The sequence below is a fragment of the Columba livia genome, chromosome 10 (genome assembly GCF_036013475.1).
Source record: "Columba livia isolate bColLiv1 breed racing homer chromosome 10, bColLiv1.pat.W.v2, whole genome shotgun sequence".
NCBI classification, from domain to species: domain Eukaryota; kingdom Metazoa; phylum Chordata; class Aves; order Columbiformes; family Columbidae; genus Columba; species Columba livia.
Genome location: NC_088611.1, coordinates 18,366,781 through 18,391,775, shown reverse-complemented (window position 1 = coordinate 18,391,775; position 24,995 = coordinate 18,366,781). Strand labels below are relative to the sequence as shown.

The 24,995-nt window shown below is 45.1% G+C and overlaps 1 protein-coding gene across 6 annotated transcripts in view; it reads left to right on the top strand.

Annotated features, from left to right (window-relative positions):
* The window catches only part of SETD5 (SET domain containing 5), a 64,082-nt gene that overhangs the window by 3,624 nt on the left and 35,463 nt on the right, over positions 1 to 24,995 (top strand). For 5 of the 6 annotated variants that reach the window (XM_065074630.1, XM_065074629.1, XM_065074628.1 and 2 more), the window contains exon 2: positions 22,170 to 22,344. The exons of the other annotated variant lie outside the window; for it this stretch is intronic. Coding sequence is in view for 3 of the 5 variants with exons in the window: in XM_065074628.1 (XP_064930700.1) it covers positions 22,274 to 22,344 (71 nt within the window). In the remaining 2 variants the exon portion in view is untranslated. The remainder of the gene's footprint in view (positions 1 to 22,169; positions 22,345 to 24,995) is intronic. 6 annotated transcript variants of the gene reach the window in all.

Here is a 24,995-nt window from a genome sequence, read left to right as displayed (position 1 = left end):
TTTCTCCTATTTTGGATGATCAGACTTTTACAAACTTGTTTGGAATGATGTGATAGATAAAAATGTTTCTATCTATTCTGGCAGTAGTTAAACAAACATACTGAGTGTTCAGAGGTTTGACAATTCAAAAATCGTTGTTCTCATGGCAATCTTACTGTATTACAGGCGCACATTTGTGTTCTTACCTTGGTGCCGCTTGTGTGTGTAACTGTAATCTTGCCAGTGAAATCTTGTGTTACGTGCAGTATATAAGAAAGGTTGCAATAGATAAAGTTTGTTATACGTATACACGATGTCGTAGCAGTGCTTGAGCTGAAAGTGTTAAATGTGTGCTCAAATGTATAGCACCTGAGATGTTAAGTCCCAGTTGCCCCATGAAACTTAAGCTGCTATTTGATTTTAAAATAAAGACTTTGTTGCATTATACTTGTCTACTTAGTGTTTTTTCCTCTTTCAAATGAAAAGAAAAATAGCTATGGATGTTAAAGCTGTTAGAGATTCTACAACCAGTCTTTGGCTTCCATGGCCGACTGGTGGCAAGAGTTAGTGCACAGTAAGTTTGCACTATATTATTAGAGACAGTTTTCTATAAATCTGACTTAGCCTGAACCTTTTGCTCATTTCAATAATGGAAAAAAGCCCCAGACCATAATGTAGCAAGACTTCAACATCTTGAACTGTGGGAGCTGAGATTTCCAATTTTAATTCCTTATTGGAGTTACTGGGGGTTTCTTGGTGTATTGTTTGTTGGGTTGTGTGGTGTGCTTTTTTTTTTTTCCACGAGATTTGCTATTTTGGTGGCAATTTTCCAGTATTCCTGTAGCAAATCAGCCGAGCAGCGGCCCCGGTTCCTGCTGAGCAGGGAGAATGTGCAGCGCTCCTGCGCTCCCCGCTGAGCTCACGCAGGGGTGGGACTTGCTAAGCTGCTGAAATCGCAGCTAATGCCCACTGAGCATGCTGAGAAACAGTTTTTCAACCGCCCCTAGTTTAAATTTTTTTTTTCTTCTATAATTAGTAAAGATGCTCTTTGTCTTGGAGGCTGATCTGCGCAACAAATCAGGAGATTCTTGTTCATCGTCCCCCTTCCCCCCTGCTCGAGCTGGTGGTGAAGTATTATTTTCCTGTAACAAAAACAGCTAAAGGGATTTTTCCCCTCACTTCAACTCGATGAGTCTGAACTTCAAAAAGCTGTAGCCCAAAAGAAGAAATCTGCAGCGAATAATAGCCTTCATGCTAGTTTTTGTTGCCACAAGCCCTATAGGAGCGTCCATATTGTTTAAATTGTAAATGTGCAACTTTCTGATCCTTAAGTCTAATTTAAATGCTTAGACAGTAGAACAAACAAATTACCTTTTGAAAGAATACATTTGAGAAAGAAAAGCTTTCTTGGCGAGTTTTATTTTCCTCCCACCAAACACATACAAAACTCACTTATTGTAATGAGCAATATGGGAAATATTCAGGAGAGTGTACTGGTGTGCTCAGACTTCAAGGTGGAAGAATGTGGGAGGACCTGTCAGCAGTTTGAGTGACAAGCTTTTAGTGAGCAGAAGTAATTTCTTTTGTGGTCAGGAGCCTAATAGTCCCACGTTCACCAAAAAAAGGGGGAACGAAGGGAGAACATAGAGCGGCATTGAGAAATAGTCAGGAATTTGGCTCTTAGAGTGAAGTTTAGAAGTGATCTGTTGTTTATGCTAAAGTTTAATCCTTATAAACTCGATAACGTAGACAGGTCTCGCATTCCTCCCCGAGGGTCACGGAAGGGCTAAGTTTAGCAAAGGGGAGGCAGCCCAGGCACTCGGGTCTCTGCAGTTTTCAAGGCAGCAAACTTTTTTGCTTATTCATCCTGTTCTAAATGAGCTTAGTTTTTGTTGTTGGTTTTGGTTTTGTGTGTTTTTTGGGTTTTTTTGGTTTGTCGTTTTTTTTTTCTTTTACTTACAAGCAGCCTTTTGAGACAGAATGTGAGTTTCAAAAACAAAATGCTTAAGCCCTAAAATATTTCAAAGTAATTTCAGAGTAGAAAGGTCACGGTGCTTGTGATGTGTTCATATTTAGAGCATGGTTACAATTGCAATCATCCACATTGACAAGAAGATATTGTCTGGATTTGGTAGCTGCTCATTTAGTGACTCAGGCTTATTGCTGTTGTCCTTACAGAGCTCCTGCCAGGGTTTTCTTCTTCAGCTTTGCTGATTTACAGGACAAAACTTTCTCGGTGACCGTTCCAGCAACCCAGAAAACGGTTTGAAGTTCTGATACCAAGAAGAATCCTCTTGACTTAGAAGTGAGCAGTTTGAAATGCAAGTTGTTGATAGGGAAGGAGTGCGAGACCCCTCCACCGAACTTTTAACAGAACGTGCCTGCTGAATGTGATTTGGTATAAGAAAAAAACCAAACTATCAGGATGCAGCTTGGAGTTTTAGTTTGTCGGTGTCAGATAATGCGGTCTCTTTGTTTTGCACAGACTTTCGGTCATGAAAATAAGTGGCTGGAGGATTTTTGAGGATTGCACTTCATGGAAATATTTGGATAAGGAAGCTCAGGCAGGAGGAGGGAAAGACGTGGCTTCTGGGAGCAGAATGTAGGAGCTGTGGGAGGATGGGACCGGGACTCCAGGCTTCTCATCCCAGCTCCAGGTAGTGCAGAGAGCAGGAGCGGAGGAGGGTTTTTCAGCGTGGCCCTGTTTCCTGCATCTGCCCAAATTACATCTTGCTGGCAGTGCTCTGTAGGACCGGTGCCCCTTCAGGGCGCTGGGCTGGAAGCTCCTCCCAAGGAGCAATTCTCAGATGTTTTTATTGGAGAGAGTGAGGAGGTGAGAATGCATCCTTGCTTGTAGGCAGGAAGGAATACACTGGGAAAAGTTTGAGAACCAGTGATTTAGGAGACCAAAGTGCCCTGGGGGTTCAGCGTGGAGCCCTTAAAATAGTCAGCATGTCTCAACCTGAGTGGCAGTATCAATTTATAGATACTTGGAAGAATATGTGAGTGAGCCGTTTGCATTCATGTAGCCTTTAACTAAAGACACTGAACCAAATTGTTTCCTGTGTTTTGGTGGCATTAGGTTGGAATAGCTTATAATCATGCAGCAAGAATGCTTTCAGCAATGTGGCTGTAGATTAACTTTTACCACAGCAAAGATCTGGAAGCTTCCTGTATAAATACAGCTAAAGTGAACCTTTAAAGGAAAGACAACTGCTTGATCAAGTTCCGTAGGCTCTGCTTGACTGCGGAGGAGCTTGGCTTTCTGATTCAAAGTTCTCTTGCAGTTTCATGAATTACAAGGGTGTTTGGGTTCAAGATGGCCTGGAGGTTAATAGGGAACAAGAATACTTGTAGAGTGAAAGTCAGGTCCTGAGCTTACCACAAATTCTTTGTTGTGCAGGTCTTCTAATATCCACCTCAGGGTTTGCTTGTATATGGAAATCGGTGTGTTAAACTGGAATGGGTGTTTGTGATGCACTGTGTGCCACTTTGTGCAGGTTTTTGGTGCGCTTTAGTGATACAGTTCCATGGCAATTGAAGCTGTCCTAATGTGCTGCTGCCACAGTCCTGCTCCCCATCCCACCATCATCGCTTTTGCCTCTCTTCTGGCCCATGCCTGCCGCGGTAATGAACTATTCAGGAAGCTTACCATGGCCAAAACAAGTGCATTTCATTTTTGGAAGTGAGAGTTTTCGGCTGTTTTCCCCTGAACTGCTGGACTGTGGGGTCGGGTTTGCACCAGTGCGGAGAGGGCCGGGGAGGCTGCGCTGAAGCGGTGCCAGCTGAAGTCAGCTTGAAACTATTGCAGAACTGCACCCTGCGACTGAGGTTACTCCGGGTGAAGTTACACGAGACAGCTGAGTACATCCAACAGCTCTGCTGCTCAGTGGGGGAAGTTTTGCTCCCCCTTCCTCTCCCACCCAACGTGGAGTTCTGCATTTTTTTGTTTGCCGGCTCTGGTTCTTGCTGGATCCCTCTTCTGAACTCCTTCAGCTTGCGAACCCAGCAGAAAGCTACGCTGGGCTTATTTTGTGTTTTGGTTTTTGCTGGATTATTGTTTTTTGCCAAGACAGTGATCTGAATCAGCTCACCGAGAGATTTGACGAGCATCCAGAGCCCTCATAAAATAAATAGGGGAGAGCATGTGGGTGGAAGCACAGAGGATGTGGTGGGGAGCCGAGAGGGGAGCGCGGGGGCTTGGGACATGGGGCGGCCAGTTGGGGCTGTCCCTGCACCTTCACCCCCCTCCGAGAGGATCCCTGTGGGAAAACACTCTGGGTTTGTACCCCTCGATCGCTACGCATGGAGTAGTTTCTTTAGATGAACGTTTAGTTTTCTGCTTGAAAATTGGCTGTGTAGTCTTTCCTTCCTCCGCTCTTGTTTGCTTGGGAAGTTGGTCAGATGTGAGGTTTAACGTAGGCTTGATCTGCGGCGGTGGAATGGTGCTATAACCTACACAGGGGCCTTAACTGTTTCAAAATAACTAATTCTTGTAGGTATATTTTTGCAGAAAGTACATACAGCAGGGAGCCAAAGTGATGTCTCATTTCAGAAGATGGCAAAATGTTAATTAGTATACAGTTATTACAAATCTGTGTAAATAAATGTACCACACAATATTCCTTATCCTTTTTTTTACCTGGTAATTAGAAAGTATTTTGCATTTACTTGCCAGTTGTTATGACTTGTAAGATATCCAGACATTTATAAAATGGTGAATTAGAGCATACATTGTCAATCAAATTATTAAAACTATAGCAGTAATAAAAACCGTAACATGAATTCCGTGTAGCTTTGGTGAAAATGTAAAGAGACATGAGTGCAACTGGAACAACACAAACATGTAATTCAGCCAAGCTCAGTTGCAGCAGAAACTTGAATCCTGTTTGTTTAAAGTGGAAAACTTGGTTATAGCAGCATATACTTGAAGCAGAGTGATTGTCTACATACTGCAAATCCCAGTGCGTGCTGCTCCGTCTGCTCGCTGTGTGTGGAGGCTTTTAGTTTCGTACCCAGTGAGACTATTTGGTCTGATACAACTAGAGGCAGCGTTTTGGCTGTTTGAGGTTGAATAAAGTTATTTAAATGTTAGCAAGTCATGACACCTCCAAATGCATATTGCTGCGCAAAAAAATTCACGTTGGGCGTGAGTGGTATGTCTTACGAGCAAGAAATCTCACCTGCCATGAGGCTAACCTTGTATTTAATGAAAATCTTCACAAATAGGCCCAAATCAATCGTGTTGGTCCTGTTTGGAGAGGCTATTGCTGTGCTGGAGGTGGGAGGCACTTGGATGCTGAAGTCCCAAGCTGGTGGCACCCGTGGAAATGGCCGTTAGCGCTGCTACAAGAACAATACTCGTTCCCTTTCCAGCTTGGACCACGGGATGCGTCGGTCGGAGAAGTTCAAGAAGCCGAGCACAGAAGCGCTTGCATCTGGCAGCACAAGTCCGCTGGTTGCTGGATTCTCTTCAGCCACTGTGGGTTCAGAGTATCCTTTAGGAAAAGTCCAGATACAGAGTTTATAAGACGGTGAAAAATACGCAGACTTGGAGAAGAGTTTCCCCACAAGCTGCCAGAGAATGTAAGAGTGAAATTAAAGTGTCGCAGTTCCTGTTTCCTGCTCCTGTATTTCTGAGTCTTAGTAGAAGCAATGATTTAGTCAATAAAGCACTACCATATTCTAAAAGCGAAGCTATACCTTAAAACCTGCAGTCACTAGTGAGGCCTTTTCCTGGGCATAGCTTGGGACTGTCAGCTTGAAGGCGGTCAGATGCTCTTGAAGGAGCAGCGAGAATGAAATGGCACGTCCAAGTGTTAATGAAACTTCTGTTTTTTTGCAGAACTGTATTAAAATGTAGCCAGAAGCCTTCAACTGAACTCCTTTGGCTGGAAATGCCGCCTGTTTTTTTTGTAACCGTGTCACGGAGCAGAGCTGGATGAGGTGATTTAGGGGAGCTGGCTGTTCTTGGAGCCAAGTTTGTAGCTTTCTGTTGCTCTTGCGGTGTCAGAGTTGAAGGCGTCACTTCTTTTCCTGAGCGATAGTCAAGTGGGCTGTTCCCGTGAGAGTCACAGTGTTGGGGCAACATTTGCAAGGAATTCTGATATTTTCAGTTTTTACATGAAGAGAAGGTTGTGAGGGAGGAAATAAACGGCCTTGACATATATTTGAAAAATGATGGAAACTTTTCAGCATTTTGTAAAACAAAATTACCTAAGTTGCTAAGAAAGATGGTTGTTACTGAAATGGTATGTGGGTTTAAAATGTACAAATTCATCTTGAACAATGAGACTTGCTGTTGGTATGGAGAAGGTTTAATTTAGCTTAAAGTCTCTGCAGTTAAACTGATAATTCCTGCTTTTTGGGAGGCCGCTGCTTCTCACCTGGGGTGTGTGTGTGGGTCCTAAGCCCATACTGACTGTGAATGAAACAACTGACATGGCCACAGGGATTTAAATGTTTCCTGGGTGTTTTTTCCACCCAAGTGTTCAAGATGCGATTCTGCCAGGGCAGTTTGTCCCCACTCCCGTGCTGGTCAAATCTATTGAATTAGCTCTAGCTAGCATGTGTATGACGCGAAACACTGTGTGTAACGTTTCAGAAGTAGTATCCTGTTTTTACTGGTAGGAAAATTAAGGTGCAATAAAGAGCTTGTGTCGCACATCTTATAGGCATCATGGAGCTTGGGTTTTTTGACTCCTGGTCTAGTGGTGCCTTTCAGACTGTTTTAGGTAGCCGTCTCACCCACGCCAATCCTCACCTCTTCCCACGTATCTGTGTTCTCTAGTGATGTGTTGCTTCCACTCCTTTGATTTCTTTCAGTAAAGCAACCAGTGTTTTTAATACTGATGTTAATAGGTGTGGTGGGGAGGACATTGTGTAGTGGATACAGGTGAAACAAAACCTCCTGTCTAGTTGTTCACCGGGAAGTGCGGTACCATGAACCAGGGTATTTTTCCTGCTTGTTTTCACTAGCATTGTAATACTACAAGATAATTTGGGTTAAGAACAATGTTGCTACTGATTTGTACCATCAGGACTGATAAACTATGTGAAGGGGCTTTCAGAGTATCTTGGCAAACTGTGTTTGGATGTTTAGTGCGTACAAAGTCTATGCGTGTTATGCAGAGAGATAATTCCTGTCTGTGCTCTTTTGCTCCTGTGTTGAGATCATTCTCCTCCCCAACTGTTACCCAGCTGAGGTCTTGATAGTTCTCAGTTTTTTCATAATGACAAAATCAAGTTAGCCCTACGATAACTCATGCATGTGAAATTCCTCTTGGTTAAAGCACATAGTCCTGAATATTTTCGGGCTGTTTTTTTCTTGGGAGAATTCAGTGTCTTGTGTTTGAAAGATAAAGGAGAAAAGACACCGATTAGGAAACGCTGGTGTTTAAGGTACAGGGAGAAGCGCGTAGCTTGCTTCTAGAACATAATCTGTCCAGCTGTGACTTAGTCATCTTCAGTCTTACATAAAATGCATCCAATCTAAATAGCTGAGCATCTCCCTCCTGAATGCGGCAAACCAGCATCTTTTATGCTGATGTGAAGCCGTAACAAGCGCAGCCCATCTTAGGAGTGCCTTCATACTTGTGAACCTGCAGCATCCATCATGCTGTCAAGCCTCATTTACTCATGTGGTGGGATTTTTTCTTTTTTTTTCTTATTCTATTCCATACTTTTTCCAAGTTTAAAGAGGTTCCTTGCTGTTGGCAGAGAATCCAGCGCTGATAATCCCAGATGGGAGAGTAGAATACGTAATGTGAGAATAACAGTGGCTCTCCTGAGATGGACTCAAGGTTTCGCTCATCTCTGACAGGGCCAAAAATTGATGCTTAGGGAGGAATGTAAGGTGAGAGTATCACAGGATCTTGGCTAAGATCTCTCATTTCAGTGGAGTAGTTCATGCTGTTACATGAAATCCAGCCCGGCTCTCAGTCGCTTTGATTTCACTTAACTATTCTTTAAGGAAAGCGGGATAACTTGACTATCGTGACATGCTTTTGTATGGATGAACACATGTCCACATTAATCCTTTGTTTATATAATTATGAGGGTTTTGGAGGGATGGGTAGATTCTTGTTAGTAACTGAAGTAAGAACTGGTAAGCGTTGTAGGACTGGGCTGTGTGTGTTGAAAGATGTTCTGTGTTTGTTAAGGGATGATGGACATTCTCACTTAGGTAGTCAAGGAAACCGGTGCTGCGAGTGTGGTGTTAAATAAAATTATTGATAAAGATAGGTGCTGATAAATCTTACCACTGTGAACACGAAAGATAGCATTTAAAATTACATATTTATGTAATTTGCCACTAGCACGTGTATGATGGAACTGTGGGTAAGTTAATGATTTAAGTCACCTGTGCATGTGATGGAAGAACAGTCTCCTTTGGAGGTGGAGTTAGAGCTGGAGCTTCACTTGGGTAGTTCGAAGCATTCTTCAAAGGCTTCGCAGAAAGTGTTTGATGTAGTTTTAGTTTAAAAAAAAAAGTGCTTTTTCATAAAAACTACAAATGTGCTGACTGTGAAGACTTAGTGTCTTGGGCTGATGCTGCCTGGGGACCTCTCGTCTGCAGTCTGGTGCTTGATTTTGAACTCCCCTCAAAGAATTGTGGTAAATCCACGCGCTGGATTTTAGGCTGTACTTGACCAACATGGTCTAGCTCGTTTGTAAGCTGCAATGCCAGGTGTAAAAATGACTAGGTGAGATTTTCCAGTCATTTCTGGCCTTAAAACACGTAGTTACGCAAACACTTAGTGGCCCTGGAGAAGAAACGAGCAAAGCCCTGAGCAGCCTGATCCACGTTGGCCCTCATTTGGGGGCAGGAGGGGGTTTCAGTTGGTTAAAAGGGGTCCCTTCCAGCCTGAGTTGTTCCCTACTTGTCTGGAAGTGGGACTGGGCGTAGGGGGTGTGGGGGGGGTGTCTGTTTTGGGTGGGAAGGGCAAGAGTTAGGAGGAAGAAGGGCAGGTTATTCTTACACTAGAAATGGTTCTTCTGGATAAATTGCATTAGCAGTGGAGATCTAAAATATCTGGGTTTGCAACTTGGAAGGGACACAGCGCTAAAGAAGGTTGTGAGATGGAATCAGTTTTTCTTTTACTGTTCCTCAGAATCTTTTCATCTGGATAGCATAAAATATTTGATAAAGCTGCTGTCAGAGAGACAGTAGTGGGGTAATAAAGTAAGTTTAGGGAGTCTGGAATTGTTTTGCCATGTTTCAACAAAATATATGAAAACATCCAGTTGCAACGTGATGCATTTGTTAGAAAAACTTCAGAATGTGTGAAACCACATTTTGGAAAGCGGTAGCTCAAAGGGCTTTAAGGTCTTTACAGGTAGTTTCCTCTACATGTTACTTGGGCCTGTAGTTTTTTCAAAAGGGTTAATGTGATTCTTGGGCATATCAAGGGGAATAAAATAGTGGGGGAAAGGAATGTAGACCAAAATAAGTAATCGTATAAACACAACAACGTCGAGACCAATACTGGAATTGAATTTTGGTTTCCATGCTTCAAGAAGAATGCCAGTGTATTTGGAGAGGATTCAAAGGACAGCTGCAGAAATGATCCAGGGACTGGAAAATAAGCCTCATGATGTGAGGCTTAAAGGAGCTCAACTTACTCAGCTTATTGAAAAGACAATTGAGTGAGGACTCGATCTTTTCCTAAGAGGACTTGTGAGATTTGCTGACAAAGGCATAGCAATATCAACTGAAGTTAGACAAATTCAGTTGTGAAGTACAGTTTCTTAGCAGTGAGAATAATTAAACGTTGGAACGGTTTACAGGGAAGGGGAAAGCAGCAAACATTCATCTTAGTCTGTTAAGACAGGCCTGACTCGTTTCTTTCCAGAGAAAATACATTGTAATTTTTAAAAGAACAATGTCAGTGCTCCTTTCCTGACACCAGAGTTTCAGAATCTTTGCAGGTTTTGTGCTGTGATCAGTTGGCATGAGTTCAGATACAGGCACCCACAGTCAAGGCCAAGATCATGGAATTAAGATGAATTTAGAGGAGATACAGTTAACGTGGTGCTGGAATAGTGCCTTGCATGAGACACCTAAGATGTGAAGGGAACTCTGAAATTTAATGCTTTGTGGCTGCATTGTTGGAACTCGGTTCTTTCCCATACTGCGCTGCTTCAGATGTTTCAGATATGGTTAAGGCTTTCTGAAAGCCTCTGCAGAGGAGCCCTGATGTAACTGTGTACACTCACTGTATTCTGATGAGCATTTCTGCATTCCAGTTGACCGCAGCAGAAGTCTGTAAATCTTTCTCATCCTTTTTTAGAAACAGTATTAAGAAAATTGCACAATGGCAATATGATGACAGTTCCTCTGAGATGTGAAGTGAGTGCAAGCTCTCCTGGTGGGTTTCATTCTTGAATTAATGTAGGGTATTCTCTATCTCTCAAGTTAACTGTACTGAGTTGGAAAGTTTATCCCTGTTTGAAACAATACGAAATAATTGTCAGAAGCAGTATTCTAACGGCACTTGTTTGCTGGTTTTCGTGCCATCAAAATGAGAGCACTTCAGTGATTCTGCTCCTCCCTCGCTTTGTAAATTCACCTGGGGAACTGAGTGACTCAGTTTGGTAATGACTCCGGATTGTGCTTCTACTTTTTATTTGTGTTTGTCCGTTGTACCACTCCCTCGGTGCCTGCTGCCGAGTTCCTGTATTTCCACGGATTGCCTTGTTCCAGATGCCTTTGCAGACATGCAGAGCTCTTCAGTTGCCTTCTGGTACCCCTCAAAATCTGGTGCTTTGTGCAGGTGGAGCTCTGGCAGGTCCTGCAGAGGAGGACCTGGAGCTGCCTGGGCTGCTCTGCCTCTTCTCCTGCGCGGCTGCGTTCCTGCTTGTCCTCCTCCGGGACCAGCCGGGGTGAGCCCCATCGCTCCCATCTCTGCGGCTGTGCAGCGAGGGGGCCATTCTGTCTCCTAAGGAAGAAGAGGCAGCTCAAAAACTCTGTAGCTTTTTAAACGCTGAGCCTATTGATTTGTCACATAGATTGAGCTGGTTTTGGGATGGGAAATGTTGTCTGTCGACTGTGAGTTTCCTTGCTTAGGGCTAAAAGGATAGCGAACTGCAGAAACGTGTTGGGGCACTACGCGGTGCAAGGCAAAGGCCTCCAGCTTTGAGATCTTGTGCAGCAGCCCCTGCTGCTCACCTTGTCCAGACAGCCCTGTCTGTCTTAACCTGCAGAGCTACTCACAGCGCTACACACAAAGGAGGTTGTAAAGGCTTAGCAGTAAAGAAATCCACCCCCTTCCCTCTCTGCTGTGTCATCGTGCCCCTCTCCCTAGCGCTGAGAGGCGGATGGCGACGGCCTCCCTCTTCCTCAGCATGAGCGGCTCTCATTTCAACCTCTTATTTTCATCATCTGGTTGTACGTTCCTGTGCTTAGCTGCATTTGTGATAATCACGAAAACTTCCTCGATACGTTACTCTGCTCGTAATTCAACATTCAAAAACCCCAGCGATTGCAGTAGCAGATAGTATTTCATTATTGATGCGTTAGAGAACTACTTGCTCAGCATCGCTTTCATGTGAGCTCTACAAGGAGCACTCCTGGCCAGCTGTTTGATGTCAGTCCTCCTGTGTTACCACCCCTGTGCATTTAAGGTGGTTGGTTACGGTGTCGTGTGCTCACGGAGGGTCACTTCTCAAAGGAAGAAATTACTGGTTTATCTGCAAGTTGGCAAACTTTTGTCTTTGTTCAGTCATGACTGGTTGCAGGATTTTGACTGCTGATTTCTGGTCATCTGCATGTACTTTGAAAATGTGTGCAACAGGATTATCTGCTTTTCATATCGTTAACAAAAAATGGGCAAGTCAAAAAAGTGACTGTGGCTCTCAGTGCCATCTGTATGTACCGCTGAGCTTTTCTTGCTGATCAGGAAGCAGGTATTGGGAGCTTCCCCAGTAAATATTACACATTCATCTCTGTGGTTGTAACAAGCCTTTGATTATCTTGTTTTATCAAAAACCTACCAAAATAACTTACTAAAATTTATATTCCTCAAAGCTTGTTGGTCCAGTATGTTGTTGACTGATGGTTTATTCTGTAAATCTGACCACTGTAACATTGCATTTGTGTGAACATTCACCGTGCCCTGGGCATGCTGTGCTGCCCTGCTGGCAGTACCTGCATTTTGGAATCAGCACGTATGTTGCCAGTGCTAAAATACAATATAACTTGAGATGCAGGTAAGCCAGAAAAGTGAACCGCAATAGAGAACATCCCTTGAACTCTAATTCAGCATTGGCAAGTAGATAGAAGCCCCAGAAGGGGAAATAAGGCTTTTTGGCTGATATGCTGGCTTTCAGCTTTCATGATTGCTCTCTACCACTGTCCTGCTCACTCTGTTGTCACGGTTGAGACGGACAAACGACATGGACCAAGTTCTTTCAAGATGAAAGTAATAGATGCCATTTATTGCTACAAGTGCATTTTTATACAATTCTACCGGTTCATGTGTCTTTTCACTATTGGTTACAAGTTACAGCACTAACATCTCGTTGGTTAATTTTCCTATCATCCGTGTTATTCTTCTATCCCCTTCTCTCTCACGGGTACATCTCTCCTCTCTCCGGATACTCCTTTACTCCCATCCTTCTCAAGGGTAAATCTTAATATCTCAAGGCTGATCTCTACTCTCATATTTTCTGTCAAGGATTCCACAGACCCGCTGCAGTTTCCCACACTCTGTCTGCAATCTAACAGGTTTTGTGCTGGGAAAAGTAGATCTGCAGGAGATGTGTCAATTTTCTAGTGGTCCCAGAACCATCTTAAATGGCCAGGAGCGCCACTGGGCACCAGTGCTCTAGTTGGTGGCATTTCCATTTCAAAGACACCCCTGAGAAGGGGCAGCAGCAAACAGCTTTGAAACCTGCCGCAACGCTGGAAGATTGGAGAAATCCTCGTTAACCATGTAAAATTCATTGGATTTTAATGCTTCTCGGTGATCACATAGCTTAATTAGTAAGTGGATCTTACTGTCTCGCTGTGCGCGGTGCAGGTTGCAGGTGTTTTCGTAGCCCGGTTTCCCCCTCGAGGTGCATTGGTCAAACTGGTGTTTGCTGGGACAGGGCACATGAGTAAATTCCCTACAACGTGGACAGAAATGTATTTGCGTGATCTTGAGCCCAGGTGCAAGGCTGCAAAAAAAAGGCTGGTCACAAACCGCAGAGGCCAGCCTGGAGCTGGGAGGGCACTTCGTGATGGTTTGAGCCGGGGGAAGGATCAAAAAAAGTCCTATAATGGAAAGCAAGGCTGAACCTTAGCTTGGGAGCCACGGCTCTGTAATTGCCACACTGTGGTGTTGCCATGGCTGCCCAGGCTGTCCCTGCGTGGTTTCCTGGTGTGTGAGAGCAGGGCCGGGGCTGCCGACGGGCCAGGAGCTGCCGTACGTGTTTGGGGAGCTCGGGCGTGCGCTGGCAAGCCGAGGTGCCGGGAGGATCCCCGGCCCGGAGATTTGAGGCCTTGAGCTCAGTCTCTCCCCTGTCTCTTCCCTCCAACAGAGCAGAGGACGAGCTCTGATTATTTTATTTTGCAAGATGTTAAAACCCCTTTTTACTTTTTCTCCTTATCGTAAGGTCTTGTGTTCTGCCTGAAACTGCAGTTGCACTAGGAGAGGGGCAACAATGTGAAATGGGGGGTTCTGGAGGGCACAAGGGGAGAATGGGCTTGCCAGGCCTGGGGGGGGCTCCGTTGTGTTTTGATCTGAGCTCCTTTGGCCGTGTTGCCATCTGCATAGTCTGTGAATAGTTTTCTCTGGCACAGACCTTGTTCCTCAGTGTTGCATCATCTCTGGGAGAAAAGCCAGGTCCGGAGCCCCAGCACAAAGGCTTTTCTGAAGCCGATGAAGCTTGTTCTGTGTGCGGAGCGTCTCTCTCCTTCCTGTCGTCCTTTCCACGGGATTCCTGCAGCGGCCTCCGTCCGAGAGCCCCTTCGTCAACAGCTGCTTTATCTCCGCCGCTTCCTGCACACCTGGCTGATGCAACGTCTGCCTCGGAAGCCACTGCCGAGTCTCCTCTGGATGGAGTCGGGTTATTTGCCCCGGCTGGGAGTGGCTGGGCAAGCAGCCATCGTCACGTGGGGGCCTTAAATAGATGTATAAAGGACGTACAGCCAGACCTGCCAGGCAGAGAGTATTTAGTGGGATTACGGAGAAATTTTTTTCCAAACCCCCCCCCCCCAATTCTAGGGCTAGAGGTTGCACTCCTACTCCTGGCGACTTGTTTGTGGTTAGTCTTCCACTGGTTGCGACTACAGGACGCTGCTTCGTGCCAGTAAATTCTGCTGATTCCCCTTCTATATTCAGTGACTTCCCATGACTATGGACTGCCCGGATTCTCATGGGAACTGTAATTCTCTGGGTTTGGATTTGATCCTAGTTATTGCCCTTTATTGCTCTGTTTCCCTCTGACCTTGCATGTGGTATAGGCTTTTCTCTGAAACACCTTTAGAACAATATTTCAAGGTCTAGAGGTGTTTTTTTTCTCTTTGGGGAGGGGTTGTCTGACAACCTTTTTAATTTAGGATTTGTCTGCTTAGCAAGGTTTAATAGTTACACAGGCACAAACCATTCATGTGAGTGCTATTGCATTCACAAGCAACAAAATTTAGAACAGGGAAACACCCTGTTCTGCTAGGATTAAACCAACATTGTTTATATTATTAAAATGAATCTCGAGTCTTATTTTAACCATAGCCATTTTCTGGTGTAGGCAGGCCTATTAAATTGAATCTGAAAACAGGATTTGTACGGACAAGGTGTGGTGGACTGAGCAGCAGCATTTCCAGTATTTCTGTTCCTAGTTGTCTGCTTTGCCCCACTGCAGAAATCTATTGCCCCTATAATTGTATTTGAAAGGAAGTACGTATTTTACCTGCTTCTGCTTTTAGTCCCGTCTTCTTGGCATCAGCTGCACTTGATGAGACGTGGCACTGTTTCCTTCCTGCCAGCTGTTTGGGCAAAGGCTTAGGGGGGACAATCGCAGCAGTAACATCAGCTGCCACAGCTGGATGCACTGGAGGGTAGTTGTCCAGCCCTTTATCTCAAAATATCGGTTCTGAACCTTTTTGTTTGCGTTTTCTTATTTTTGCGACAGACAGACGCTTGACTGTTCTTCACCCCGTGGGAAAAGAGAGCAAGAAACTCTCAGTATAGAACTGGCATAGCAATTAGGATGCGTTCCCCTCGCTGCAGAGCAGCTTTGCCCTACGACTCTCCCAAGTCAAAAGTTCGCAGAACTGAAGGAAAAGAGAGGTGTTTTTCTTCTTTCCTGTTTCATTTACTTCAGTAATTTTTGTGTCACCATTTCTGTGGGGTTTTATGTGTAATTCTTATTTTTCTCTTATATTGGTGTTTATCTTTCTTGAAAGAATGGAAAAGAGTATTTGCAAAAATAAAGATTTTTTCAGGGGGTTGCCTTCTTCTCATTTTTCAAAAATATCATTTTAAATGATGAATTATTTGAAGAATTTGTCATCTTCAACAACAACTGGTTATGCAGAGGCAATGTAAACCAATGCTCTTAGCATAGAAAGGGGCCAAGAATTATTCTTCCATGTCTGTAGGATTTTTCCGAATTTCTCCACTATGACCATTATTCTTTAAGTTTTATTTTGATGACTAATATTTTTAAGGTGTTAGCATTTCATATAGGTTGCTAGATTTTCAAAGTATTGTCTTGTGAAGTTTCTTGAAGATTCCCTGTGTTTGCAGCCCTTAAAGGACTTTGATACGAAGTCCTTGGTTGGGGTAGTCCGTTTCCCTTTATGTTGGGGTTGTTATTCCTTTAAAACATCACCTCTCAATCTTTCCTGCTCAGCAGACCGTGCAGATGCAGCCGGGTCCCTTGTCATTACCATGGGGTGCAGGCAGTTTCTTGGTGTCTGCTGGACGCTTCTCCATAAACATTTAAGACCTCAGAATAATTTGGTCTGCACATATCAGTGCTGCCCTGTAGTTTGCTTCTCCTTTCTAATTTGACATGTTTATAGGATTATCCTTATGTACGACTCTTCAACCGATTTCAGATCAATATGAATTAAACTTTCCAGTAAGGTTGCGTTGATGCAAATTAGATGTTATAAGGAAGTCCAGACAAGCCCTTGTCTGATGTCTCCGGAGTGTGTTGGACTGTAAAGAACGTGGTTGTATTGTCCTGTAGAAGGTATTTCTGGAAGCAAAGTCTTATCTGCCCTCCCTTCACCTCTTATTAAACATTTCTTCTATTTCTTATCATAATACCTGGAATCCTTAGTGATTCCAAAAGAAAAACACAGGATTTTTTTTTTCATCTGCAAAACGAAGAGGTTTTGCGTAACTTCTTGACTGATGAAGCAGCAGCCAAGTTTTCGGTTTGTCTCCTCAGTCTTGGGTCAGTTGCTGAGATCACTTGACTATGCATTTTGTAATTTCTCTGCCTGCTGGTTTGATTTCTTTCAGCTGCTCGCTGTCATCCTTTGTAGCCCCTTAGGGTGTACTTTGCAGAGGAGTTAAACTAAAATTGATGTTTCCTTCGTCAGATATAATGATGGAATCCAATCCCATGGATGGACATGATAAAAATTGCCTTAAAATAGCTTAAACCTGGTTTAGTAAATTTAATCAAAATATTTTAAGTTTCCAGCTGTTTAAATTTTATCAAAATCAGTTGAATTTTTTGGTACCTCAGTTTTAAACGTGGCTTATGTAGCCCTCACTGAATGGCTTTGTCACACTGACTTGAGCTAAGTAGCTGTATTTGTAGACATTACATGTCTTGAGGTAGTTTCTAGTCCTTCCATCAAGTACTTTAAGCTGGGAATTTATAATATGATTTCATCTCTTGTATGGAACAACTCGACTGATGCATAGGCCTGTGGATACCAGAAGCTGTTGGAAATCGCCCATGTCCTGAAAGCATCTGGCCTTTCCCCGATCCTTGACTCCAGGTCTTGTGCAGTGTGGTGAGCGTCAGTTCTCGCTGGTTTGTTGCTTTTTAACACACTTAATTTTGAAATGTTGTTCTAAGGGCTTGTTGGTGCTTTATCATGGTTCTCCACATCCCAGAGAGCAAGGTGAACTGTGAACCCAATGTATACATACAAGCACTTCTTTTGCATATAATCACTTACGTATAAAACAGAAGAGAGTCTTAAGAAAGCTCTAAGATAAATCTTTAACCACTGCACTATATTTGTCAATAATTTGGTTATCATCTTATGCATACATAGCTAGTGATGGATACATGTGTTGCCAGTTATTTCATCCTTTCAGTTGTAGACGAGAACTGAAATCTCCCAGGCCCCATGGGGTGGATGGATCGCTCACTTGCTTTGTCAGTCTGCTAGCAGATGATATATGGCACTAATGATAATGGCAAATACATCAATATTTCGTTTTTCAAAACTGGCATGTTGTTTCTTTGCTTAGTGAACCCAGCTTGTTTTCAGAGCAGAGGTAAGCAGTTGTGTTGGTAGACTGAGGCACAATTCAAGTACTTTTAGGAATGTTTCAGAAGAAGTTGGGACTAAATGACTTAAGGATTTGTCCACTGTGCCTCTGTGTGGGTGTCCTTACAGCCCTCTGTGTGGGTGTCCTTACAGAACAGTGCATCTGAAATGCTGGGAACTGGGTGCGTTTTTGAGCTAGACTTTTGAAACGCAAAACCCATGGACCTGATTCTGTTTGCACTAAAGGTACTTGCCCTTCTGTGGAGTTCTGCCCTCGACATGAGGTTTGTGGGTGTGCTGGGAAGAACGAGCAGCGCTTGGTTGGACTCGGGTGGCACCAGCTGATGAGACGGGACATGTTCAGTGTGATTGTTGAAGCACTTCATGTGTTCTTTAGATGCTCCATAGATTTTGGCTATTCTGAAGTTTCCAGGGGAAAAGATGAATGAATAGGATCCATAAGCCCATGAGCTTTTTTTTTTATAGTGCTCCACTTGCAGAGAGATTTGCTACTGATGCACATGACAGCATTAAGTGTGACCTGGTCAGAATTTGCTGGCTCTGTCCCAGATGAGGCTGATGGAGAGGATGCCAAGGAAGGCTGCACGTCCCAGATGGTGTTTCCAGTTTGCCACCAGCTCTGGTGTATGGCTGTGTGAGATGCAGGAGAAAAACATGCTTTGAATTTTGTGACTAGTAATGGTTTGGGAGCGTAAAGATGTGCATCTTGTTATATGTGGAGGTCATCCTATATAGGTGACCTGCAGGCCTGTCACTGAGCACACAGGAGAGGATGGCAGTTATCATATGGATGCTGGCAGTCCTAGGTTGTCACAAGTCTCGGGTCTTCATCCAGTTCTGGGAATTCAATAGAGTTGTTGGGAGGTGTGGGAAGTGGTACAGGAAGCACTTGTTTTGCCCTCTGCAAACAAAATATATGTGAGAAGTGGCCATCGTCAGTGCAGGCAGAGGGGATTTCCTCATCCTCCCTGCCCTGGCACACGTGTTGAAGTTGTATATGAGCATAAAAAGCTTCTCTCAGTTTGTCCAGGATGTGTTTCGTACCAGCATTACCTTCCCGGCAGTTCGTGAGGCACTGGATGCACAACGCTAAAATAATTAAAGTCCTCTGTAGGCACAGACCTACAGACCTGCATTGGCACTGCAGAGAAATGGGCTGAATTTCTCTGTTTCCCCTGCCCCAGCTTGGTAAATGCTTTTCCCTTGGGCCTGTGATGGTGGGAGGGTACAAGGTGAGAGCTTTTCCACCCTGCAAGATGATATAACAGCACCAAATGGTGATGGAGTCTGGGCATCCGAATTCAGGTAACACATGCAGTCTGTGAGGCTATGCCCGTGGTTTTTGCCCAGGGGTGAATTCTTCGCAGCTCTCAGATATTTTGTACAGTCCACCACCAGGTGTTACAGACCACGGGTGCCCAGAGGCGTCTGTGAGACCAGGGCATTGGTAAAAATGGGAACAACCACATCTGGAAGGAGGAAGCTCTAGCGAGCTCTTTGACTGACTGTGCTTGACTGTCCCTGTTAATATTGACTTTTAACACCACAAATAGTGAAAAGAGTTTCCAGCAGTAAATTTTCTGCATCTGCTTTCTTAGTGACATGGCGGGCAGTGGTTGTGGACGGGAGCCAGCACAGCGCTGCGGCTCTTGAATCATAAACAGAGCTTCAAAAATTAAATTCACTGTTCTAGCAGGTGTTGCCTCACCTTCGCTTGGCCAGCTGAGATTTATTACAGTCCTTCCCGTCAATACAGGATCTTACCTGAAATAATTGAATAGCATATATTTACATGTTAGCTAAGGCAACCATGTAAGGTTTTGGTCTGGAGGTGGGTGAGCCCTTTGGTGTGACCTGAACCACATGAGAATGGGGGTACCAGTGCTGGGGTGACTGTGCAGATGGGTGCTCATCTGGGCTGGTTTCATGATGTTGGGGAAGACTAAGTGTCTTTATACTGGTGCGACTGGTCAGGAGGAAGGAGTGAAAATGCCAAATGTGGGGAAAAACATCTTTAAATCCTGCATTTTGACAACCAGCTGTTATTTACCTGCTAGACCATCAAAATTCCTGTTTCTCTTTGATTTCAAGAATTGTATCATGAGGAAGATAGGTTTGTGCTGTGGTCCACAGCTCATCAAACTTTCATTAAGTAAGACTTTGGATTTTAAGAAAATTTCTTCCAGTGGCACTGGTGAGAACTTGGTGCTGCTTTTTTCTCCCATACAGCTGTATATTTGATGAGAAGAGGTAGGAAGGAGCTTGGGGATTTTATATACAGAAACCAGCCAGTTGGATGGGTGGACGTTTTGATCTCAACCCCAGTGTTTTCTGAGCAGGCTGATGTTCAGGGTGTTACCAGGCCACGTTTTGTGAAGACCAAACTGTAACCTAGCCCGAAGGTGATGTGGTCTGGGACAGCACTCGAGATCGGTCTCAGCAGTTCATTTTGGACGTTAAATTGTCTGAGTTGAAAGTACACGTGAAACAGCAGCAACAAAGAGCAAAATCTGAGCACGGGTGATGGTTGGGCAAGTACTGTTGGTCAACATGAAAGCGACTGAAGGAATTTGCCTTGTGTAACCTTTCTGTTTGGTATTTCGCGTTTCTCTTGTAATCTCTTTCCCAAAACGGAGCGTTAGTGTTGCACTGGAACAGTCTGGTGTTTGTACAGCATGGATGGAAAGAGGGTTTCCTATGAGAAGTGGCTGAAAACTCATCCATTTAGCCCAGGACTGACCAGATACCCTGTGACTGCCGAGTCCAGAAGTTCCACCCGAAATCCTCTGGTTCTGCTGAGTCACGAGCAGGCGGGAGGCTGGAATTTGTCCTGATGAAATCTCAGGCTGCTGCCAGCTGCCTATGGGCACAGCAACGGCAGGAGAGCAATGGGGGGCAGGGGGAGTCTAAGTGTTTAAAAATATTATGGAGGACAGTAAGGGTTTCTGTGTCCCTTAAAAGGGGGAAGGGTGCTTCAGATACTGAGAAAGCCATCCTGTTTCTTTTAACCTCTTGCCAGTTTTCTGTGACTCTGGGTTGAAGCAGGGATTGCTGTCTGTGGCTTGTAGCTGTATTTTAGCAGCGGTTCGTCTCATCTGCTGTCAATGTCACGAGCATGAGAAAGGATAAATGAGACACTTCCTAAAGGTCTTTTTATTTTTCAAAAACCAACACCCTCAAGGACACCTGGGCTGTCATGGGTTTGAGCTGCTTGTGAGCTTAGTCCTGCCTGTTTCCTTTTTCATCTCCCACCTCCCTGCGAGACCATTGCTTTGGGGCATAACAGGGAATTGCCACAGACCACTTAAAAACCTTTACGTGCTACTTCTGTAATTGGCTGTATGGCTGTCACTATCAGAAAGATTTCTCTTAGGGATGTATACTGAAGAAGGAAAATATTTCCTTGTACTAAGAGAAGTGGCCTTTTAAGACAGGAAAAGGCAATATAGTGTGTGGCATTTAAACTTTTTCACTCTCTCTTTCTTCCTTCATTCGCCCTGGTAGTGAAGCGTGTGTTTTGGGGGTTTTTATTTGTTGAACAATGGCTGGGCTATGGTGCCCAAATGTGAGACATTCACTACCCACAGGAAAACTTGGCTCCTGGCCCCTCTGGTTTTTCTGGCAGAGCCCGCAGTGCTGGGGAGCGCAGAACGGCTCATCCACCCTGCTGCACAGAGTTATTCCAGGCTGCCCTTACAGTTTCATCTATGGAGAGGATGGCTAAATTATCGCTGTTTTTCTTTGGTTTTGGAGCTGCCTTTGCTCTGTGCTGAAACGCAGCCTTTCTCCGTGTCGCGGGGGTTTTCCTCAGAGCCGCAGAGAATAATAGCTCCTTTATGAACGCCTGTGTTATCGAGGTTATTTACATAACGAGGAGCTGATCCCCTTTTACCTCCATCTGCCACCCAACCCATGGAAGTTTGTGTTCATGGGCGATTTCACCGGGCGCTTTAGTCGGCGGGGAGGGAGGAGCCCGGGCTGCGTGGCGGCCCCGCCGTGGCCGGCGGCTGCGCCCCGTGATGCCGCCGTGACTCGCCTGGCTCCCCGAGCCAATGGCCCCGCCGCCCAAACGTCTGATGTGGCTCTGCCGCGGGGAGGTGTCAGCTGTGGCATTTCTGGAAAGTCGCAGCTCACCCGACTGAGTAATCACTGCAGAATCCAGGACGGGCCTTGCTTGCCGAGCGGGGCGGCTGTTGGTGGCCACTCTGCGGGTCTTGCTGGCCCATGACCTGGGCCCAGCGAACGCAAATACAAGCGGGTCTCATGTCTCAGTCCACCTCGGCTCATTCTCGTTGTCCTCCCAGATGGGGCTTTGCCTGCAACTTGTTTGGGGCAGGAGTCAGGGAATGCTGATGGAGGGCTGCGGGTGATACATGACAGCTGCTGCCTGTATGCAGAAGGAGCTAATAGATTGCTTATCTGATAATTAGTCCTAAGTTTAGTTGGGGGGGGGGGGGGGAGAACTGTTATCAGCTTTATGGCAGAGCAGCTCATTGCATGTCAATCTAAAACTCTAAAAAAATAAACCAAAACACCCACCAAACTACCACCATTTACCTCCTCCCTGGCCCCACATATGAAAATGAAGTAAAAACGATGCGGCGTATCACTGATGGAAATCTATTTCTGCTTTTCTTTTGCTGTGCAAGCCTTCTCAGGGGATCTAGAGGGAGACCTCATCCTGTAACGGAGATGCAATGCTTTGTTTCTACCCCGGTAGGTTTCCCCATGTCCGTGACGTGTTGGCCGAGGCTCTGCGGCTCCTCTCCGCCCTCGGAGCGGCCAGTCGCTGCCCTCTGGACTCCGTGATCCCCGACGGGCGTCATGAGCATTGCAATCCCTCTGGGAGTCACCACACCAGATACGTCCTACTCCGACATGGCTGCAGGATCGGAGTGAGTGTTACCCCACGGAGGAGGAGGGAGGGTGTCGGAGGGCTGGCCCTGGAATCGGGGCTGCAGGATCTTTTGCTACGTGGGAGAAAGAGGGTGCTGGTCCGCTGGCTGTGTGAGAGGTGAACGCGGAGACAGAGTCTGAGTGTTTAACAAACGCGGTTTTGTGGAAACGGGTAAGTTTGACACAGGAAACAGGGAGGAGGAGAATTCCAGCCGTATGAGGCGCTCAACCATGGGTTTTATATCGGCTTGGCTAGTAAGTCTATACTCAAGTGCGGGCAGTGTACACTTGCCGTGCCCATGCTTGACAAGGTGCAAGCCAGCTCCTTTTCCAAAAGCTGTGTTATGTGAGGGATCGCTGTGCTGAGCCTCCCTCTCAGCAGAGCCTGCTAGCTCAGACTCTGTACCAATCTTACATGACTGATTTCTGGGCCCCTTTGGAGCTTGGCCAGGGATGTGAGATAGCATCAGCCTGTGTAGACACCTTGATGTTGTTTGTGCCCCTGAGCACAGACAGCACATCTCAGAGGACAATCCTTCAGTCCTTCAGGGTCCCGCCACAGGACCCTCTGCAGGGTTCTCACCACAGCCCTATCTCTGAGGCCTGCTGGAAGGGACTTACCATTTATTTTTAAAAATTCTGCTTCTGCAGGAGTCAGGAACATTTCAAATCCAGAAAATATTGCGTTGTGATGTTTTCTTAAAACCCTTGTTAGAATGATGTCAGCTCAGATGAGTACTATGTTTTTCTTGGGGGCGAGAGGGAGGGCTCAAGTTATTTCTGTGTGCTTCTACCTCCTGCTTTCCTGCATCCTTCTTTGAAACAGACTGTAGCATCTCTTTACAAAAATTTACAAAGGGCATTTTGGAGATAGATTCCCCCATGTATTATTTAAAGGTACCTACTGTGCAAATACCTGCCTGTCAGATTGATCAGTGTCGAGCAGATATTGCTGCAGACTCTATTAATTTTGAGTTGTAAGAGCAGTGGGCTGTTGTTTTTCCCTTCCATCTTGCTCTGATTTGACTGTGCACGGAGTTTGACCACACAGTCGCACTCTCTGCAAGACTGCTAATGCTCTATTTGTCTGTCTTGGCACTGGCCCCATTGTAGGCATTCTTCTTTGTGATGCTTCATTCCACCCTAAAGCCCATATTTTTACATGTTGTTTTTGATCAGGGAATCAGAATCTAGTAAGTCACTCATCTGCAGGAGGTATATGATTCTTCACTTTTCAAGATTGAACATTCAGTATTGCTTGTCACCGTGCCTCTCCCACACCAGCACTTTAGAAACTCAGCATGCAGGAATTTAAAACTGTTTATGACAGGAGGAAGAGTGCTGAAGAGGTTACTCATGTATTAGGCACTTTGCTTTCAGAGCTGAGCACGGTAGAGAGCCAGATATATCTACACATATCCCTTGTTAACACTCAAACGTCAAAAAGACTGTCTGTAAGCCTTCTACAAATCATTTTCTTTTTCCCTTGTTGTAAGAAATTTGTAGGTCCAACTTGAGGCTAGGCCGGAGTGCTTTGAAAAAAGGCTTTTGAAGATTTCTGAATTGGTTTCTCTGCTTTCTGAAAATTGGGAATGCCAGGACTTTATTCTCCAGGCTTCGCACTGATGCAGTCACTTAGCGCTCAAGTGTCCTTCGCGAGTCTGTTCAAAGTTAAGGCCGTCCTCTGCTTCTCCTTTGGAATTCTACTAGTTTGATGCATGAAGTCTGGGGTACCTAAGCTTCTTGTCTCTCACAAGGGGTCGATTTCGAAGGTGTGCATCACGGAGGCAGTGGGAAGGTAGAAGGAAAACAAGCTGGCCCTCTTTTCAGACTGAACTTCGGCATCTTCCCCGGGTCTCTGATGCTGAGGGGGGATGAAAGCGCTGAAGCGTGTTTGTGCTGGTCTGAGGGTGACGTGGAGGCTGCAGGGCAGTTCTGCTGTGTGGGTCCGGCTGCGTGTTGGAAGTTGTTGAAGCTCCGTGGCGGGTGCTGCTGAGGAAACACGGGCCCCAGCGCTGTTGCCCCTGGACACCGTTGCACCAACAATCTTGAAGTTTTATTGCTAATGTTTGCGGCAGCACCGCTGGTATTCCATACTGACTGGAGTTAGGAACGTGGATGACTTGGACAGAGGACGGATCTGCTGCTTAGACTGTTTAGGCTCTTTTCTTTCTAATAGTGTTTCTGCAAATACGATTAAACCTGAATGGATTTGACTCCGTACCAATCTGGAAGGCCTAAAGGACTGTTGCAAAGATCCAGGAAGGCTGGGTTATGTGGCAAGCTCTACATGGTGTCCTTTTATAAGTAGTGTATCCTCTGAGACATATCGCCACTTGTATCTCCTGCTTTTGACTATTTAACTGGTTGTAGTTACATTGAAAATGAACTGAATTAATCATGTGATGCGCCTAAATCCTGAGCTACAGAAGTGTGGTTTGTGTAGTTCAAGGTTTTCCATGTTCTGCAGTTCTTTGTACAATAAATTATTCCTCCTTTACGTTGCAAAGGTAGATCCACCTTACTTCAGAATCAGCCAGAAGCTCAGAAGGTTTTAGTGCATTGGAGAATATATCAGGTTTAGTGCCAGGGCGGGGCAAACTTCAGTGCAGGAGAGATTTGAGAGCTAATGGCAAGTCCAAAGGGCAGA